The sequence below is a fragment of the Coregonus clupeaformis genome, chromosome 26 (assembly GCF_020615455.1).
Source record: "Coregonus clupeaformis isolate EN_2021a chromosome 26, ASM2061545v1, whole genome shotgun sequence".
In the NCBI taxonomy this organism is placed as follows: Eukaryota; Metazoa; Chordata; class Actinopteri; order Salmoniformes; family Salmonidae; genus Coregonus; species Coregonus clupeaformis.
In genome coordinates this window covers 47,872,179-47,891,204 of record NC_059217.1, presented here as the reverse complement: position 1 = coordinate 47,891,204, position 19,026 = coordinate 47,872,179, and the positions used below count along the sequence as shown (strand labels likewise).

The 19,026-nt window shown below is 36.9% G+C and overlaps 1 protein-coding gene and 2 long non-coding RNA genes across 3 annotated transcripts; 2 read left to right on the top strand and 1 right to left on the bottom strand.

Moving 5' to 3' along the window:
• Positions 1–930: 930 nt before the first annotated feature.
• On the bottom strand, positions 931–1,608 carry LOC123481935 (protein FAM180A-like). The gene is made up of 2 exons (XM_045207647.1): positions 1,530–1,608; positions 931–1,284 (listed from the first exon to the last, which is right to left on the bottom strand). The coding sequence occupies exons 1-2, from the start codon at positions 1,536–1,538 to the stop codon at positions 931–933; spliced, it is 363 nt and encodes a 120-aa protein (XP_045063582.1). The 5' UTR covers positions 1,539–1,608.
• An 8,257-nt stretch (positions 1,609–9,865) lies between these two features.
• LOC121540779 lies at positions 9,866–10,702 on the top strand. Its single transcript, XR_006657459.1, has 3 exons — positions 9,866–9,986; positions 10,097–10,288; positions 10,540–10,702. It is a non-coding gene; the product is annotated as an uncharacterized LOC121540779 (long non-coding RNA).
• Positions 10,703–14,032: 3,330 nt separating this feature from the next.
• LOC123481949 lies at positions 14,033–14,975 on the top strand. Its single transcript, XR_006657458.1, has 3 exons — positions 14,033–14,076; positions 14,561–14,681; positions 14,792–14,975. It is a non-coding gene; the product is annotated as an uncharacterized LOC123481949 (long non-coding RNA).
• The last annotated feature ends 4,051 nt before the right edge of the window (positions 14,976–19,026 follow it).

Below are 19,026 nucleotides of genomic sequence, written 5' to 3'. Positions count from 1 at the left end.
GCTGTCTCAGGCGCCGCTCCAGAAAGTATTTAATTGGGTTGAGATCTGGTGACACACACACCCACACACCCACACACACACACACACACACACACACACACACCCAGCCTATAAACCCCTTATGCTCCTTTGAGACCCCTCTTTCAAAGTCACTGAGATCTCTTCTTCTAGCCATAATGGGCAACTGGGGATTTTTATACATAATAATAATAATAATAATAATTGGTCATTTAGCATACGCTCTTATCCAGAGCGACTTACAGGAGCAAAAATTGGGCACATCGACAGATTTTTCACCTAGTCGGCTCGGGGATTAGAACCAGCGACCTTTCGGTTACTGGCACAATGCTCTTAACCACTAAGCTACCTGCCGCCCTGACCCTCAGCATGATGGGATGTTAACTGCTTAATTAACTCAAGAACCACGCCTGTGTGGAAGCACCTGCTTTCAATATACTTTGTATCCCTCATTTACTCAAGTGTTTCCTTTATTTTGACATTTGTAATCTTGTACCTTTCTTGTTCAAATCATGTTTTTTATTGAAATGTTCCATTTCCATTGTTATAAACAGGGACAATCGTGACTGACACCAAACAATATAAAATCCACAGATGTTCACAGATATTTGAAATATCTCTTACAACATTGATCACTGTTCCACTGTGTTTCAAAGATATGTCTTGTGTTTCAGATGTTTTATATACACCTCTGTTTCTGGTGATAAATGACCTTTTTATAAACTTTTTTATACTGTATTAAAAAAGTTATTTTGAGCTTGAACTGGATTGCGTATTCATTCTTCACCTTAAACTGATGAATAGTTAGCCTGGTCCCAGGTCAGTTTGTGCTGTCTTGCCAACTCCTATGGTATTTTGCAAGACAGCACAAACAGATCTGGGACCAGGCTAATGAACAGTCTGTATGCTAATCTAAGTAAATGTTGTGATGGCTTCCGGTCTACGCAGCTCGTTGACTGTAACATCAGCTAAACGTGTCAGCACCTCTCCCCATTTCTCCTGGTCCTCCTCTCTCTCCTGGAACTTGGCCTGGTGGGCAGAGTAGACCATGCCCAGGATGAGGCTCTCAAAGCGGGGTGCAGCCAGAGGGAAAGCCCCTCTCTGGTCCTCCAGGGCCTTCACCATCTGCTCCATGTAAGAGAGGATCTTGGGGATGTTGTCGTTGATGCGAGTGAGGAAAGCCCGTCCGTGCCTCATTGATGCAATCTCCAGGTCCAGCAAGATGACGTTGTTGTCTTTGTCGATCTCTACTCTACCCAACAAGAACTGTATGAAGAGGAAATAAACTAATGATCAGTCAAATGTGGGTAGGTAGTAAAATATGTATAAGGAAGAAGTTTAGGAGTGAGCTGATATGGGTGAGTGGGGAAAAACAGAGTTCGAAAGCATGCACATAAAAGTGTAACCTGGTCCCAGATCTGTTTGTGCTTTCATGCTGACTTTGATGTTCATTGTCAGCAAGACAGCCCAAACTGATCTGGGACCAAAGCTAATAGAAGTGTAACTCCAACCTCAAACATCAGGTTGACATCACTGAGGGATCGGCCCAAGCCCTGGGAAGGAAGACAGCCATGTACGGCACCAGACACATCTGAGGGAGAAAAATGTTGTTCCTTTTAAATGACTCATTATGAGAAAAAAATATTGTTACACTCAGGAACATTTCATACAGTTGAAGTCGGAAGTTTACATACACCTTAGCCAAATACATTTAAACTCTGTTTTTCACAATTCCTGACATTTAATCCAAGTAAAAATTCCCTGTTTTAGGTCAGTTAGGATCACGACTTTATTTTAAGAATGTGAAATGTCAGAATAATAGTTGAGAGAATGATTTATTTCAGCTTTTATTTCTTTCATCACATTCCCAGTGGGTCAGAAGTTTACATACACTCAATTAGTATTTGGATCATTTCCTTTAAATTGTTTAACTTGGGTCAAACGATTCGGGTAGCCTTCCACAAGCTTCCCACAATAAATTGGGTGACTTTTGCCACATTCCTCCTGACAAAGCTGGTGTAACTGAGTCAGGTTTGGCGGCAGGTAGCTAAGTGGTTAAGAGCGTTGTGCCAGTAACCGAAAGGTCGCTAGTTCTAATCCCTGAGCCGACTAGGTGAAAAATCTGTCGATGTGTCCTTGAGGAAGGCACTTAACCCTAACTGCTCCTGTAAGTCGCTCTGGATAAGAGCGTCTGCTAAATGACACACAAAAAAAGGTTTGTAGGTCTCCTTGCTCGTACACGCCTTTTCAGTTCTGCCCACACATTTTCTATAGGATTGAGGTCAGGGCTTTGTGATGGCCACACCAATACATTGACTTTGTTGTCCTTAAGCCATTTTGCCACAACTTTGGAAGTATGCTTGGGGTCATTGTCCATTTGGAAGACCCATTTGTGACCAAGCTTTAACTTCCTGACTGATGTCTTGAGATGTTGCTTCAATATATCCACATCATTTTCCTTCCTCATGATGCCATCTATTTTGTGAAGTGAACCAGTCCCTCCTGCAGCAAAGCACCCCCACAGCATGATGCTGCCACCCCCGTGCTTCACGGTTGGGATGGTGTTCTTTGGCTTGCAAGCATCCGACTTTTTCCTCCAAACATAACGATGGTCATTATGGCCAAACAGTTCTATTTTTGTTTCATCCGACCAGAGGATATTTCTCCAAAAAGTACGATCTTTGTCCCCATGTGCAGTTGCAAACCGTAGTCTGGCTTTTTTATGGCGGTTTTGGAGCAGTGGCTTCTTCCTTGCTGAGTGGCCTTTCAGGTTATGTCGATATAGGACTTGTTTTACTGTGGATATAGATACTTTTGTACCTGTTTCCTCCAGCATCTTCACAAGGTCGTTTGCTGTTGTTCTGGGATTGATTTGTACTTTTCCCACCAAAGTACGTTCATCTCTAGGAGACAGAACGTGTCTCCTTCCTAAGCGGTATGACGGCTGCGTGGTCCCATGGTGTTTATACTTGCGTACTATTGTTTGTACAGATGAACGTGGTACCTTCAGGCGTTTGAAAATTGCTCCCAAGGATGAACCAGACTTGTGGAGGTCTACATTTTACATTTACATTTTAGTCATTTAGCAGACGCTCTTATCCAGAGCGACTTACAGTTAGTGAATACATATTTTTTTATACTGGCCCACAATTTTTTCTGAGGTCTTGGCTGATTTCTTTTGATTTTCCCATGATGTCAAGCAAAGAGGCACTGAGTTTGAAGGTAGGCCTTGAAATACATCCACAGGTACACCTCCAATTGACTCAAATGATGTCAATTAGCCTATCAGAAGCTTCTAAAGCCATGACATAATTTTCTGGAATTTTCCAAGCTGTTTAAAGACACAGTCAACTTAGTGTATGTAAACTTCTGACACACTGGAATTGTGATACAGTGAATTATAAGTGAAATAATCTGTCTGTAAACAATTGTTTGAAAAATGACTTGTGTCGTGCACAAAGTAGATGTCCTAACCGACTTGCCAAAACTATAGTTTGTTAACAAGAAAATTGTGGAGCGGTTGAAAAACGAGTTTTAATGACTCCAACCTAAGTGTATGTAAACTTCCGACTTCAACTACATTGTTACAATCAGGACCATTGCATATGAACATTTGCATATTGATAAAGATTTTCAAAACTGACCTTCCACTCAGAACCTGTTGTGGTATTCTATTATATAACATACTAATTATGTAAATGTGGATATCTACCCTATTCAAACTACTCAAGGCATGGCATTCAAGACACATAGTTAGTGTCTTTAGATATTTTAAGTTATTGTTTTATCTCACCATCTAAGAGATCCTGAAGACATAGAGTACCCAGAGTGACCCAGAGCACGATTCCAAGTTGAGATTTTGTCACCATTTCTCTTTTGTGAACGTATAACTCTGATTGCATGATGGTTTCTCTGCCTCTGTCTTTCCTTAGCTTCTACTTCAACTACTTTTATACACCACTAAAAACCCAGTCCGATAGCCAGTGAGTCAAGGCTAGAATACCATATATTCTTCCACCTTGGAAAAAAAAGGCATCAGGGCCAGTTGGCTCATAGGTTTACAGCACTACACTAGTGTTCTCCAATCCTGGTCCTACTGGGTGTGCAGGTTTATATTCCATCCAGAACACACCTGAGTAACTGTTCAACTACGGTTATCACTAAGCCTTTGATTTGTGTTAGTATTTGAACAAAATCCCCTGTGGGCCCCCAGGACCAGTTTTTGAGAATTGTTGTGTCCAGATTTTCTTTGGACAGGTGTTTGAGAATGTAATCACAAGAATGTATAAACACAGTGGCAGCACCACATATTCACTGGCAGCATCAGCTGAGCTGGGTCGTCACTAGTTACCACAGCCACAAAGTGATAAACCTCACCCTATTTTCTACAATTTATCTTCTTAAAATGTGATTTTTACACCTAACCACACTGATAACCGTATGTCTAACGTGCTGACCACACCGCACGCGTTACGTGCGCGAGTGTTGCAAAATAAATGTACAGATGTTATTCAATCATTGCACCCACACTGCTCGCGAGCGTCAACGAGCGTCTGCGTGGCTCAGACGCTACAATAGAACTCGGTTCTATTTGTGACGCTCAACGCGCTGAGAGTCCCGCCTCTCCCATCTCCTCATTGGTTTTTAGGAGCATATACTGTACCCACGTGGGTGATTGAAATATTTTTTTATTACCAAAACCAACTGGATACAAAAGATGAAGACACATTAGATATACAAACATCCCCGTCCTCATTTACCACCTAGATGCTGCATCAGGTTCCTGCAGTATATAACAAAGCAGCAGACCAAATATTAAATTAACATCCAAAATGTGGAACAATGTAAATGAACAATCTACCGCGGAACACAACTATAAGTACTTCCGCTAGCCCTCTAAAGGCTACAACAAGGGTTTGTTCTAAACTGTTTCCTGCGGCGGAAGATGTGTGATTACAATATCTATTTAAATTGGAAAAATACCCACGTTTATCTTGATGAGTCAAGAGGACAGACTCTCCTGTTGTTCACACTTAGGCACAAATACTTTGCGCCAACTGTTTTTACATCCGTATGTCCTCAACATGAGCATGTTGGTTCATTTCATGATGCAGATATTCTATCAATCACAGACGTAGAAGAAACACAATAAAACAATTATTATCCACATGAGTGACATACAGTGCCTTGCAAAAGTATTCATCCCCCTTGGCGTTTTTTCCTATTTTGTTGCATTACAACCTGTAATTTCTCACCAGTGATATAGATCATTGTGTATCACAAAGATACATCTACCGTATCAGTTTGTGGTTTCCATCAAGGTGCCATAACGAGTTTGGTCCAGCAACACGGTATGACCTTCTATGCACCCTCTGGGACATGACTTAACACGAAGCATGCTGTCCCTCACTCTGCGTCTCTGGTACCCGGATTCCCAATGCCCTTAATTGGGCTCGAAACAGCCTCCGGTCCAAGTTTGTTGTTCCCAGCCACCAAGTCCTTAATCTTTTCATCCAGAGCCAAGTCTGACATGTCAGAATATAACGGTGCATGTGACAGACTGAAGTGTCTGGGGGAACAAAGAAGAGTAACATTGGGATGAGGTAATGTAATATGAGGTAATGTAATACAAGGTAATGTAATATGAGGTAATGGAATATGAGGTAATGGAATATGAGGTAATGGAATATGAGGTAATGCAATATGAGGTAATGTAAAACGAGATAATGTAATATGAGGTAATGGAATATGAGGTAATGGAATATGAGGTATTGTAATATGAGGTAATGTAATATGAGGTAATGTAATATGAGGTAATGTAATACAAGGTAATGGAATATGAGGTAATGGAATATGAGGTAATGTAAAACGAGATAATGTAATATGAGGTAATGGAATATGAGGTAATGGAATATGAGGTAATGGAATATGAGGTAATGCAATATGAGGTAATGTAAAACGAGATAATGTAATATGAGGTAATGGAATATGAGGTAATGGAATATGAGGTAATGGAATATGAGGTAATGCAATATGAGGTAATGTAAAACGAGATAATGGAATATGAGGTAATGGAATATGAGGTAATGGAATATGAGGTATTGTAATATGAGGTAATGTAATATGAGGTAATGTAATATGAGGTAATGTAATACAAGGTAATGGAATATGAGGTAATGGAATATGAGGTAATGTAAAACGAGATAATGTAATATGAGGTAATGGAATATGAGGTAATGGAATATGAGGTAATGGAATATGAGGTAATGCAATATGAGGTAATGTAAAACGAGATAATGTAATATGAGGTAATGGAATATGAGGTAATGGAATATGAGGTAATGGAATATGAGGTAATGCAATATGAGGTAATGTAAAACGAGATAATGTAATATGACGTAATGGAATATGAGGTAATGGAATATGAGGTATTGTAATATGAGGTAATGTAATATGAGGTAATGGAATATGAGGTAATGTATACCGTCATAGTAATTTTAAAGTTATGTCTTGATTGTAGTCATTCTAAATTGTTTGATTGGTAAGAAACTGGAAACCATGCATCTAAAGTCTTTGTAGTTTATAGCATTACTCTCAAGCACAACTGACCTTAGACGACGTTTGATTGTTGATCGGGACACATGTAGAATATTTGCCATCTGAGGCACACTGAAAGCACAGGACATCAGAAACCTCAGTTGCTCTTGAGTGATGGCATAACAAGATGCACCTCTAGCTCCTCTCCAAGTCTTAGGATCCCGGTAACCAGAACTGGCTGTAACAATAATACAACACTGTGTTTAGGCTACTTAATGTATTGTGACAACGCCCGCCCACCTCATTCCAAAAACACTTTTAAATGATAGTAACTGTCACAAATTGTGGCCAAGTAATGTTTTTATAATATTGGATTTTAAAGACATTAATAGAAATGATGACCAAGAACGAATACAATGGGCAGCCGGAGAACGAAGAGTGAAAAAAAATCTACGCCCAACATTACCTGGTTTGATTGCTCAACAGTATGCCCAACCACACCCACTACAATGCTGCTTAACTTGTTGTGCATGCCAGCCAGAGGCTCTGTTTGCAGCCTTTCAAGTTTATGTTAACCTATATTCTGATTATAATAGTATGTTCATCAAAAGATCATGAACATCCTCTGTTGTCTGTCTAGAAATGGTGATGTTAAAGATACTACTTGTGTTTGTCATCATTTGACGGCTTGGGAAGATTAAAAACATGTCACTCCTCTTATCTTTATGTTAGTTTAATGTGAAAACAAAGGTAATCTAATTCTTATTCTGAAGATGAATAACAACATTTAGGCATAACAGTAAATACATTTAAGCAAGGTGTTAGGTTCTGAACAGAGTATGAACTCAAATGGACGCAGTGAAAAGCTCAAACCAAGTTTATTCCTTGTTATCGTGGACTGACGGGCATCAAGTCCAGGATTATCAGAGAGCAGAAGCCGAGTGCAGTCATTTAGGATCTGTTTGCAGCCTTTTTGCCATCTTCTGTTGTGGTGTTGTTGCATCAAACTGACCGATTAATTAAATCTGGTTGAAAGGAGGAGCAAAGGAAATTGGCTGGTAATATTAGCATATTAAAGAATGCGTTAAGTTAGCGTGTGTAGGTGTATATTTAGCAAGACCGCTTGCAGCTGTTTATTTAGCGCATGTTGGACCATCTGCAAGCGTATTTGCACGCTATTATTTGACGCGTGTAGGCGTTAACTTAGAACGTGAAGGCGTTAACTTAGCGGATGAACGCGTTCATTTAGCGCCTGCACCTAATTTCTTTACACGCGTAGCATTAAAATCACTATCGGTGTTCAGAAACTAAACTTTAGAACAGGAAGCATAGAAACAGTGCACAGAGAACAGATCTACAGCTTATTGGACTTGCTTTCAATGAGAATAAAAGATCTATAACACACAGTTCTATGTGAATTTGGTCGGGTCGCCCAAAAAGTTACATATTGCAGCTTTAACCTGTCTTCTCTTGAGATTAAAGTCTTATTTACAGTTTTACTGAAATATATGAATTGGCACAATGATGTTTGTTCTTCAAATTATGTATTTATTATTTATTTATTTATTATTATTATTATTGATTATGCACTCTACTAACACTTCACTCAACTAATTGTGGTCTAAATTGAAGACCACGATCAGTTGAATGAGATGTTGGTGCTAGGCAGGAATAAAAACATGCACACAGTCCAGTAACTTTCCCAAAATCCCCAGTTTTCAAAAATCCTGGTTGGAGGATTCCAGATTTCCTGTTTATTCCCTCCTCATACCGGGAATCTTCCAACCGGGTTTTGAATTAGTTTTGGGAAAGTTACCAGATGTTCTGCAACTACCTGGTACAGAACTCACCCACGTCTGTATAATAGAACAAGCTCACTAAGTAACAATGACATTACAATTGTGACCGACCGGCTCGATTCGGTCTTACGTAGCAAAATTTGAAATTGTGTTTTTTACATCGGATAAACGTAGAGACTCAGAGCTAGAAAATTGTATATCATACACTACAGTTGAGGAACAATGGGAAAGTAATTCTGCTTTGATAGTTGATAAACTTGTAGCCCCACTTTTAAGAAAATGGGCCTTGAATGTTTTGGTACACCTACTGGAAAGCTCTTCTTTGTCTACACCCATTCAGCATTGTTCACACCCACTTAAGCCTTAGCCCCACACATCTCTTTGAGGATTCACATGTGAGGCCATGTGCTAAACAGAGTGATTACAGTAGTGTATTAAACAACCAAAGATTCCAAACATAAAGGCTGGTTTATACTACATTTTAAGGCAGAGTACAGTCAAAAAACGTGATTTCCCTGTCTTATACATATATTTCCACACTATGAGGTGGAATAATACTGTGAAATTGTGAAAATGATGTTAATACCCTTTTAGTGTAACACCAGATCCCAAATGAGTGCATTTCACAAATGTAATCTGTTCAAATTGAGATCTTATCAAATCTTTTTAATACTTCATTTGCGGAGGTGGAGCACAAAATGGGGGTAAGATTCTTTTAAAACTCATTTTGAGCATTTTTTATGAAAGTTAACTGAAGAGGTAAAGTTAACCTATATTCTAATGAAAGTAGTCTGTTAATCAAAAGATCATGAACATCCTCTGTTGTCTGTCTAGAAATGGTGCTGTTAAAGATACTACTTGTGTTTGTCATCATTTGACGGCTTGGGAAGATTGAAAAACATGTCACTCCTCTTATCTTTATGTTAGTTTAATGTGAAAACGAAGTTAATTTAATTCTAATTCAGAAGATGAATAAGAACATTTAGGAATAAAAGTAAATACATTTAAGCAAGGTGTTAGGTTCTGAACAGAGTATGAACTCAAACGGATGCAGAGAATAGCTCAAACCAAGTTTTTTCAGCCCACTGGATGGAGCCAAGAGGGGGGGTGGGTGGGGGGGCACAGAGCAGTTAAGAACAGATTCTTCTCCACTGACGTCAATGCCAATGTGATAATATACCTCTGTTACACTGAACACATATCTGCAGATCTAGAGGAACTTGATTTGCATTTACAAATAGCAGAATGTTCTGCAGGTGTTATGATTGGGGTGTGTGTGTCAGCTTCCACTGCCAAAAAGGAACACAACTGCTTTACATATTGCATGGTTGTCAACCATACTGTTCTTCAGTCTAATCCATCTGAACCCAGTTTTACCTGTTGTAAATATGTTTGGTATCATAACAAGCTGTGTCTAAAGTTTCCTGACATATATTTTAGACTTTAATAGTTGGTATTAAATCAGTATTTCTAATGTTGTTTTGTTTTGTTCTTCATGTTTTGACCTCCAGACTCCTCCATCTCATCCCACCAACTCTGTAAATCCACCAGGCCCCACAATGCATCCTCCACACCACTGCAGTAACAGCCATATCTTCAGGTCACAAAGCTTCAGTACTATCTGAATGTGTTGTAAGTCCTGTACAGCACATGGTATTCATCACTATTCAGACAATGTTACAGCTGATAACCTGTAATGACATTGCCAACCTAACCAACCCCCTCTGATTCTTCTCATTCAGGAATTACCATCCAGCATCCTGTGGCAACGTCAATGTGAAACCGCATTGGCCCGTGATCACCACCAACCCGTGATCACCACCAACCCGTGATCACCACCAACCCGTGATCACCACCAACCCGGCTCCAGAGCGGTAGCCATGGACACCCACTCTTTGCTCAAGATCAACGAAAGGAGATTTGGAAGGATCCCAGTGAGTAAAATTGACATATTTACATTTTAGTCATTTAGCTCTTATCCAGAGCGACTTACAGTTAGTGAGTGCATACATTTTTTTTAATTTTCATTATTTAATTTTTTTCATACTGGCCCCCCGTGGAAATCGAACCCACAACCCTGGCGTTGCAAACGCCATGCTCTACCAACTGAGCTACACTGTGCCATATTTCAAATGTTTTTTAAATTGTATTTTATAGATATTTTTTCAACAACTTTTGCTCATAGGGATGGCCTCCCGAGAGAGCACACCTGGCAGCAGAGAGCACTTTGATGTGATTGGCTGTTCAGCAGGAAGTTTCATCTGGCTACACAGAAGAGATGATGGATCTGACCGATAATGTTTTTTATGGAATGATGTATGATTCTAAATAAAAAAGGGTGAAATGTACAGAATGACTTGATTGATCAATTAATAATACACAAAACTGTTTTTTTAATACATGGAAGAATTTGTTTAGTCAAGGTACAATACACAAAAACATATATGGAATGACTTGACCAGTAAATGCATGATACTGACTTGGACGTTCAACATGAGACAGTCATTAGTTTTTTATCAGTCCTGCCTGTAGTGACACATTGTCCCCTTGTCAGTGGCACTAGGAGTGAAGGCCCCGACAGGCATACTGCAAATTATAATGCAATGACAAACAATTACTTTAATAACTCATTAAAATGTAATAACTTCATGTAATTTCCCCCCATTTTAATCAAGTGTTCATTATTTCATATTTTATTAAGTATTTGCCCCAATTTCAAATGCGTTTTAAGGCTGAGTACAGTCAAAAACGTGATTATCCTGTGTTTTATATATATTTCCACACTATGAGGTTGGAATAATACTGTGAAAATGATGATAATGCCCTTTTAGTGTAACAGCTGTTTGAAAAGACCATATGACATTTCAGCCTGTTTTGGTGGGATGGAGTTTTGGCCTGTCTGGTATAATCACCAGGCCCTAAATTAGTTAATAGACCAATAAGAGAGTCCCAAGTGAACACCAGATTCCAAATGAGTGCATTTCACAAATGTAATCTGTTCACGTTGAGATCTTATCAAATCTTTTTTAAACTTCATTTGCGGAGGTGGAGCACAAAATGGGGGTAAGATTCTTTAAAAAATCATTTTGTGCATTTTTTATGAAAGTTATTTGAAGAGGTAAAGTTTATGTTAACCTATATTCTGATTATAATAGTATGTTCATCAAAAGATCATGAACATCCTCTGTTGCCTGTCTAGAAACGGTGCTGTTAAAGATACTGCTTGTATTTGTCATCATTTGACTGCTTGGGAAGATTAAAAACATGTCACTCCCCTCATCTTTATGTTAGTTTAATGTGAAAACAAATGTATAAAACGACTAAATTTTTTTTTTTCAAAAGCATATTCTGCAACATTTACTGAAATTATTTCTCAGTGAAATGTGAACATGGATTTTCTTTGATTAATTGAATTTATTGAAAAAGTTTTAAATTCAGGCTGTAAGACAACAACATGTGGAAAAAGTCAAGGGGTGTGAAGGAACTGTATATGAAATGGGCAAACACATGTAGCCTCAGAAATAGCATGCAAATTCAATGCTAATTTCCTGTCACTGTTCCTTAAAATTGGTCAGTCTTTCTGTCTGTCTGTCATGGGTAATCAAACACTATGTTGTTATTCATGTTTGAAGAGAGGGGAGTGATCCTGGAGATTGAAATTGTGTTCTTAAATGATTTTAATGCCTAATCTTTCATGTGAAGTGTGTATCGTGATTTCACAAATAAAATGTGATCTGTCAGGAAACTAAACAGACAGGCAAGCAGGCAAGAAGGAACAGGCATCCACACATGACACACCCACATCCTCTTTGATCACGTGATTAAGCTGATAAATACTCCAGTCCCATTTTGAGGTGGAAGTTGAGGTGGAGCACAAAATGGAGGTAAGATTGTTTTAAAACTTATTTTGAGCATTTTTTATGAAAGTTAACTGAAAAGGTAAAGTTTATGTTAACCTATATTCAAATTAAAGTAGTCTGTTAATCAAAATATCATGAACATCCTCCGTTGTCTGCCTTGAAACGGTGCTTTTGAAGATACTGCTTGTATTTGTCATCATTTGATGGCTTGGGAAGATTGAAAAACATGTCACTCCTCTTATCTTTATGTTAGTTTAATGTGAAAACAAATTAATCTAATTACGTTTTTTTTTTTTTTTTTTAGGATATTGAAGATGAACAAGTAGATTTTGACTTTGAAGTAAATTATGACGGAAAAATTATCAATATCACAATTATGGACAGGAAAAAATATATAAATAAAGTTATACAAATCAATAAAGATGTATCTACTATTATTAAGCTAAAAAAAATTCAACAAGAACTAGCATTTCTAGGTCCATTTGATGAAAATACTGTATTTAAAAAAATTACTTTTAAAAACAAACTTCAAAAAAAACAAACTTCAAAAAAGCAACTATGTTATGTACATCACCAGTTTCTATGATTATATTAACGTAATTTTATATTTCAGGAATGGTAAGGAAAAGTTAGATAAAATAAAAGAACCAATTTATATAATATCTGGGAGGTTTATTTCTATAATTGATAATTTTAACTTCTATATTAAAACTGAGCTTATAATTAATGATCGCGATATTGAGTCTGCTATTAAGGAAGGCACACTTAACGTATCTGATATTGTAATTAAAGGAAAACATTCAGACTTGGTCAGATATAGTACCTTAGATGAGAAGGTATCGAAGGACCTAGAATTCGGTGTTGCTCTCAGGGACATCATCTTGGGAAATCAAGAACAACTACTTTGTATAACTAACCATAATGACATAACTGCTTTAAATGCGGTTTCATTATCAGAGGTAATCAGAAATCCAAATATGATAGTTATAAACCTAATTGCAACAACAATGGATTTCTTACATAGTTGGATCGACTTCCGCAAGGACCTGCCACCACTAACTGGGGGAACATGGAAAAAACAACAGGAGTACTGTGAGAAATTTATAAAACGAATGAAACATTTTTTTTTTTTAATTCTTACGGAAGATTTTCTGAAATCAATGATTTTATTTGATTAGTTTAATTTATTGAAAAAGTTGTTATTCATGGAAGGGATTGTGGAGGGTCCAAATAATTTAAAAAACAATACTAATAAAACATCAATACTATATATACATACTATATATTATTATTATTATTATTGTTATTATTATTATTATTATTATTATTATTATTATTATTATTATTATTATTATTATATATGGGGCGGCAGGTAGCTTAGTGGTTTAGAGCGTTGTGCCAGTAACCGAAAGGTCGCTGGTTCTAATCCCCTAGCCGACTAGGTGAAAAATCTGTCGATGTGCCCTTGAGCAAGGCACTTAACCCTAATTGCTCCTGTAAGTCGCTCTGGATAAGAGCGTCTGCTAATTGACTAATTATTTATTTATTTATACTATAGACAGTCTGGTCTCATAGACTAGATGCACGGTGTCACTTTGTAGACAGAGAATACATCTTATTGGACTTGGAGGAGGGTTTTGGAGGGTCCAAATAATTTAAAAAATATATACTAATAAAACATCAATACTATACATACTATAGACAGTCTGGTCTCATTGACTAGATGCAAGGTGTCACTTTGGTGGGTTGTGGAGGGTCCAAATTAAAAAAATACAAACAAAACATCTACAAATTCATCTTCATTATCCCTCATGTTGCTCCACCTCTGCTTCTGGGAGGATCCAAGTGTGGCCACAGAGCGGGTAAGTACAGATTCTTCTTCAATGCCAATGTGATAATGTGGTCCTCTGTAGCTCAGCTGGTAGAGCACGGCGCTTGTAACGCCAAGGTAGTGGGTTCGATCCCCGGGACCACCCATACACAAAAAAATGTATGCACGCATGACTGTAAGTCGCTTTGGATAAAAGCGTCTGCTAAATGGCATATTATTATTATTATAATATACCTCTGTTACACGGAACACATATCTGCAGATCTAGAGGACTCTTGATTTGCATTTACAAATAGCAGAATGTTCTGCAGGTGTTATGATTGGGGTGTGTGTGTCAGCTTCCACTGCCAAAAAGGAACACAACTGCTTTATATATTGCATGGGTGTGTCAACCATACTGTTCTTCAGTCTAATCCATCTGAACCCAGTTTTACCTGTTGTAAATATGTTTGGTATCATAACAAGCTGTGTCTAAAGATTCCTTACATGTATTTTCTTCATGTTTTGACCTCCAGACTCCTCCATCTCATCCCACCAACTCTGTAAATCCACCAGGCCCCACAATGCATCCTCCACACCACTGCAGTAACAGCCATATCTTCAGGTCACAAAGCTTCAGTACTATCTGAATGTGTTGTAAGTCCTGTACAGCACATGGTATTCATCACTATTCAGACAATGTTACAGCTGATAACCTGTAATGACATTGCCAACCTAACCAACCCCCTCTGATTCTTCTCATTCAGGAATTACCATCCAGCATCCTGTGGCAACGTCAATGTGAAACCGCATTGACCCGTGATCAATATATATAATGTAATGACAAACAATTACTGTAATAACTCATTATAATGTAATAACTTCATGTAATTTCCCCCCCATTTTAATCAAGTATTCATTATTTCATGTTTTATTAAGTATATGCCCCAATTTCAAATGCGTTTTAAGGCTGAGTACAGTCAAAAACGTGATTATCCTGTGTTTTATATATATTTCCACACTATGAGGTTGGAATAATACTGTGAAAATGATGATAATACCCTTTTAGTGTAACAGCTGTTTGAAAAGACCATATGACATTTCAGCCTGTTTTGGTGGGATGGAGTTTTGGCCTGCCTGGTATAATCACCAGGCCCTAAATTAGTTAATAGATCAATAAGAAAGAGAGTCCCAAGTGAACACCAGATCCCAAATGAGTACATTTCACAAATGTAATCTGTTCACGTTGAGATCTTATCAAATCTTTTTAAAACTTTATTTGCAGAGGTGGAGCACAAAATGGGGGTAAGATTCTTTAAAAAATCATTTTGTGCATTTTTTATGAAAGTTATTTGAAGAGGTAAAGTTTATGTTAACCTATATTCTAATTATAATAGTATGTTCATCAAAAGATCATGAACATCCTCTGTTGCCTGTCTAGAAACGGTGCTGTTAAAGATACTGCTTGTATTTGTCATCATTTGACTGCATGGGAAGATTAAAAACATGTCACTCCCCTCATCTTTATGTTAGTTTCATGTGAAAACAAATGTATAAAACAACTAAACTTTTTTCAAAAGCATATTCTGCAACATTTACTGAAATTATTTCTCAGTGAAATGTGAACATGGATTTTCTTTGATTAATTGAATTTATTGAAAAAGTTTTAAATTCAGGCTGTAAGACAACAACATGTGGAAAAAGTCAAGGGGTGTGAAGGAACTGTATATGAAATGGGCAAACACATGTAGCCTCAGAAATAGCATGCAAATTCAATGCTAATTTCCTGTCAAGCACGCAAGAAGGAACAGGCATCCACACATGACACACCCACATCCTCTTTGATCACGTGATTAAGCTGATAAATACCCAAACTCCAGTCCCATTTTGAGGTGGAAGTTGAGGTGGAGCACAAAATGGAGGTAAGATTGTTTTAAAACTTATTTTGAGCATTTTTTATGAAAGTTAACTGAAAAGGTAAAGTTTATGTTAACCTATATTCAAATTAAAGTAGTCTGTTAATCAAAATATCATGAACATCCTCTGTTGTCTGCCTTGAAACGGTGCTGTTGAAGATACTGCTTGTATTTGTCATTATATGACGGCTTGGGAAGATTGAAAAACATGTCACTCCTCTTATCTTTATGTTAGTTTAATGTGAAAACAAATTAATCTAATTATGTTTTTTGTTGTTGTTGTTTTTTAGGATAATGAAGATGAACAAGTAGATTTTGACTTTAAAGTAAATGATGACGAAACATTTATCAACATCGAAATTATGGACAGGAAAAAATATATAAATAAAGTTATACAAATCAATAAAGATGTATCTACTATTAAAAAGCAACACTCAAAAAAATTTTTTCAACAAGAACTAGCATTTCTAGGTCCATTTGATGAAAATACTGTATTTAAAAAACTGACTTTTAAAAACAAACTTCAAAAAAACAAACTTCAAAAAAGCAACTATGTTATTTACATCACCAGTTTATATGATTATATTAACGTAATTTTATATTTCTGGAATGGTAAGAAAATGTTAGCTAAAATAAAAGAACCAATTTATATAATATCTGGGAGGTTTATTTCTATAATTGATAATTTTAACTTCTATATTAAAACTGAGCTTATAATTAATGATCGCGATATTGAGTCTGCTATTAAGGAAGGCACACTTAACGTATCTGATATTGTAATTAAAGGAAAACATTCAGACTTGGTCAGATATAGTACCTTAGATGAGAAGGTATCGAAGGACCTAGATTTCGGTGTTGCTCTCAGGGACATCATCTTCGGAAATCAAGAAAAACTACTTTGTATAAATAACCATTTTGACATAGATGCTTTATATGCGGTTTCATTATCAGAGGTAATCAGAAATCCAATTATGATAGTTATAAACCTAATTGCAATAAAAATGGATATCTTACATAGTTGGTTCGACTTCCGCAAGTACCTGCCACCTCTAGCTGGGGGAACTTGGAAAAATCAACAGGAGTACTGTGCAAAATTTATAAAACGACTCAAACATTTTTTAAAAAAACATTTTCCGGAAGATTTTCTGAAATCAATGATTTTATTTCATTAGTTTAATTTATTGAAAAAGTTGTTATTCATGGAAGGGATTGTGGAGGGTCCAAATAATTTAAAAAACAATACTAATAAAACATCTACTATATATACATACTATATTATTATTATTATTATTATTATTATTATTATATATGGGGCGGCAGGTAGCTTAGTGGTTTAGAGCGTTGTGCCAGTAACCGAAAGGTCGCTGGTTCTAATCCCCTAGCCGACTAGGTGAAAAATCTGTCGATGTGCCCTTGAGCAAGGCACTTAACCCTAATTGCTCCTGTAAGTCGCTCTGGAAAAGAGCTAAATGACTATTTAAATGACTATTTATTTATTTATTTATTTATACTATAGACAGTCTGGTCTCATAGACTAGATGCACAGTGTCACTTTGGTGGGTTGTGGAGGGTCCAAATTAAAAAAATACAAACAAAACATCTACAAATGTAATAAAAAATCTACAAATTCTTCTTCATTATCCCCCACGTTGCTCCAACTCTGCTTCTGGGAGGAGCCAAGTGTGGCCACAGAGCGGGTAAGTACAGATTCTTCTTCAATGCCAATGTGATATTATACCTCTGTTACACGGAACACATATTGCCTTTTCTCATCAGTTTTTTATCCCACGATTCAAATTCAATAGGGAGACGACTAGACTAGGCTACGTGACGTGATTACGTACAGACCTCTTCACTATCTGACCACCACTACCAAGACCTGTGTCAAGATCAGTTACTTACCCCACTGGCCCTCCCCATAACCTCTATGTACAAATAAGAGAGCAGGTCTGGAATCAGTGTGGCACGATAGGATGATTACACAGAAGGATCACCGTTCTTTTACATGATGGTCTTTCTGGGGAGAAATAACGAGGAGGCAACTTGATTTAATGCTGATCGCTTTTATTAGAATGTCTACAGTGCGAACAGTGAAATAATTAATAAATGATGCCGCGAGAGGTACCGGATCTGGGCAAATAGGTTCCGGAACAAACAAAGTCAAATCTGAGAGGTGCCAGATCCTGAACTGTTAGTACCGGAGGAGAGGAGTGAGGGGCAAACTGTTCCGGCAGGATCCGGCTCAAATTAGGCACTGCACACAACACACACGCATCCTGTTTGATCACCTGATGAATCTAATAAAACCCCAACATCAGTTTAAAGTACATTTATTTCACTATTTCTTTTGTCTGTTTACATTGACATTTTATTGTGCACAAAATGGGGGTAAGATTATGTTAAAACTAATTTAGAGCATTTTTGATGAAAGTTAACTAAACAGGTAAAGTTTATGTTAACCTATATTCTAATTACAATAGTCTGTTTGGCAAAAGATCATAAACATTGTTTTCTGTTGTCTGTCTAGAAACGGTGCTGTTAAAGATACTACTTGTGATTGTCATCATATGACTGCATGGGAAGATTGAAAAACATGTCACTCACTTCCATGTTAGTTTAATGTGAAAACAAGGTTAATCTAATTCTGTTCTTTTTTGTTTGTTGGTTTGTTTTTCCAGGATAATGAAGATGATTTTTTTTTTTTTAAGGTAAATGTAAATGTTGAGGAAAATGGTAATGACAAATGTATCAATATCGAACATATAGAATATAAATAAAATAAAAAACAATGAATACAGATTTTAAAAACATTTTGGCAGGATTTCTCTAAAGACAATTGTTTACAAATATTAGACTTTATGGGTCCTTTTGATGAAAATACTGTATTTAATCAACAACAAAAATTATACAAAAATATACTATCTTTCAAGAAAGCAACTATGTGATTTACATCAATAGTTTCTATGATTATATTAACGTAATTGTGTATTTCTGGGAAGATAAGGTACATTAAAAGAAAAAATTTTGATGCAACATTTTCTGAAATAGTTTCTCAGTGAATTGTGAACATTGATTTTTTTCATTAG